Source organism: Chrysochloris asiatica, unplaced genomic scaffold, assembly GCF_000296735.1.
Source record: "Chrysochloris asiatica unplaced genomic scaffold, ChrAsi1.0 scaffold00272, whole genome shotgun sequence".
In the NCBI taxonomy this organism is placed as follows: domain Eukaryota; kingdom Metazoa; phylum Chordata; class Mammalia; order Afrosoricida; family Chrysochloridae; genus Chrysochloris; species Chrysochloris asiatica.
In genome coordinates, this window is record NW_006408790.1 from 1972228 (window position 1) to 1974715 (window position 2488).

Consider the following 2488-nt stretch of genomic DNA (forward strand, 5'->3'; position numbering starts at 1 on the left):
GTCGAGTCAGTTCGCAGTCATAGCAACCCTGTAAAGGGTTTCTGAAGAGTGGCTGGTGTGCTTGAACCACCAACCTTGAGTGTAGGAACCCGCAGCACCACACCAGGACTCCAGTTATAATATTAAAAAAAAAAAAAAAAAATTCCGTATTTAGACAGTGAATACTTTGAAATTGCCAGTACTCTATAAAAGTGGTCAGATGCTCAACTGTTAGCCAAAAGATCAGCGGTTCGAATCCACCACCACTCGGTAGAAAAATGAGATGGAATTTGCTGGTGCAAAGATTTTTACAGTTTTGGCACCTCTTTGGGGCAGTTTGACTCTGTTCTTTAGGGTTGCTAGGCTTTAGAATCAATTGGATAGTAATGGGGTCTTGTTATTATTGTTTTTAATATGATATAAATTCATTGGGGTCCCGATGTAGTGCTGTGGGGTAATCGCAGGACAGCAAGGCCAGTGGTTTAAACCCCCAGCTTCCTATGGAGCAGAACCAAGTCAGCAGCAGTTAACAACAACAATCAGATAAATTAATTGGTTTGGAGTTGCTGATATCATTCAAAATTTCATATTAGATAATAAATATTTAAAATAATGAGCAGATAAGATGATAAATGTTATATTAAAAGTAAATTGTTGTTAAGTGCTATCGCGTTTGGTCTGACTCATTTGCGACACTGTATAGGGTTTCCAAGGAGCAGCTGATGGGTTTGAAACCAATTTGAAGAATTCTTTATAATTTAAATGCTCTCAAGAATTAACTGAAAATAATCGCAAGAGGCTTATTTGAGTATTTTGTGTTTTGTTGCTTTTTCTTTTTCCCATTTCTGTTTTATTCTAGATGGTCCCCGGCCATCACAAAAAGAAATTATATCACTGCGGGCATTTATGCTACTGTTTCTGAAACAGCTCATATTAAAGGTAAAACAACTTTATATAATTGAGAAAGATAGCATATTAAGTGAAAAGGAAGTTTTGGTCAAGTTTACTATCAATGCTGTTAAATTAGCAGTGGTGCAGATGGGTTAAGCACTCAGTGACTAGGCTTCTAAAGCTGGCAGTGCACACTCACCAGAAGACACTGGGGACTCAGGCCTGCTGGCTGCTCTGCTTTGGGAAGGCCTTCAGCCTTCAGAAGTCTGGGACCACTACTGCGCTGCACCTGTGGGCTTGCCAGAAGCTGGAATTGATTTGAAGGCAACAACAAACTCTGGTAGCATGGTGGCTACGAATCAGGCTGCTAATCTCATGGTCGGCAGTTTGAAACTACCAGCTGTCATGCAGGAGAAAGATGAGGCTTTCTGCTCCCGTATAGATTTACAGCCTTGCTGTATAGGGTCGCTATGAGTCGGAACCGACTCCACGGCACATAACAACAATAATTTCTAACTCAGGGTTCATTTCAAAATTTTGTAAATCTTTATAATAACCTTTATTGAATTTAACTTTAGTGAGATGCTTCTGAGACCTTCAATATTAGCATATGTCTCTGTACCTATACATTTTATTCTGAAAAAAGCCCATGTCCCAATTTGAGAAGACTTAAGTAATATATTTTGCTGTAATAGAATCTTTTAAAGACTAAAATCAAGACAAAGTAAAAATAAAGGTAAAATTGGTAAGGTGAAGTCTTAGGGTAATTCGTAGTATTTAAAGAGTAAATGATTAGAAAATAGTACTCTGAAAAAAAAAACTGCCTATCAAATAACAGTAATTATAAAAATAACTACAATTTTATAAATACTTAACTTGAAATAATATGGATAATAAAATAAAAATTCTGGGGATTTTAGATAAAACATCACTGATTTAAAGTTTTTATTACCTTTAAAATAATTGTGATGCCGTTCTTGAATTTTACGTTTCAGTTTTGTCTAAATTAACACACTACCTTCTTCCTATTAGGACCGAGGGGTCAAGGAAGATGAACTCCAGAGTATATTAAATTACCTACTTACGATGCATGAGGTAGGCCAGGCGGTGAGCTCTTCATTTTGATTTTTTTATTCAAGCTTTCGAATAAAATGTGACTAAAATAAATATTGATGACCCTTATTCTGCAGGATGAAAATATTCATGATGTGTTACAACTACTGGTGGCTTTAATGTCAGAACACCCAGCCTCAATGATACCAGCATTCGATCAAAGAAATGGAATAAGGTAGGATTGCAGTACTCGCATTGTTACTGGACTTTAACTGAACACAACTGAGTGTTCTACAGTGAGCCTGATGGTACAAACTTTTCAATGAATATAGCAAAAGCTTGTACATAGGAAGAAAATAACTGACGGAAAGGCTTAGGAATGCTCTCTGACTCAAAGAAACTACTGGTGTGCATAGAAAGTGGGTCTTGGGACTGAAGTTGTTGTTGTCAGGTGCCATCGAGTCAGTACCACCATGTAGTGACCGTATGCATAACAGAAGGAAACAATACCGGGTCCTGGGCCAACTTCAGAATTGCTGCGGTTAGTTACTGTGTCAGTCCATCT

General features: G+C 37.5%; 1 protein-coding gene across 1 annotated transcript in view; it reads left to right on the forward strand.

Annotated features, from left to right (window-relative positions):
• The window catches only part of NBEA (neurobeachin), an 822532-nt gene that overhangs the window by 151063 nt on the left and 668981 nt on the right, over window positions 1-2488 (forward strand). Inside the window, exons 14-16 of the mRNA XM_006874376.1 lie at window positions 839-918; window positions 1903-1965; window positions 2061-2158. Coding sequence (XP_006874438.1) covers window positions 839-918; window positions 1903-1965; window positions 2061-2158 — 241 coding nt within the window. The remainder of the gene's footprint in view (window positions 1-838; window positions 919-1902; window positions 1966-2060; window positions 2159-2488) is intronic.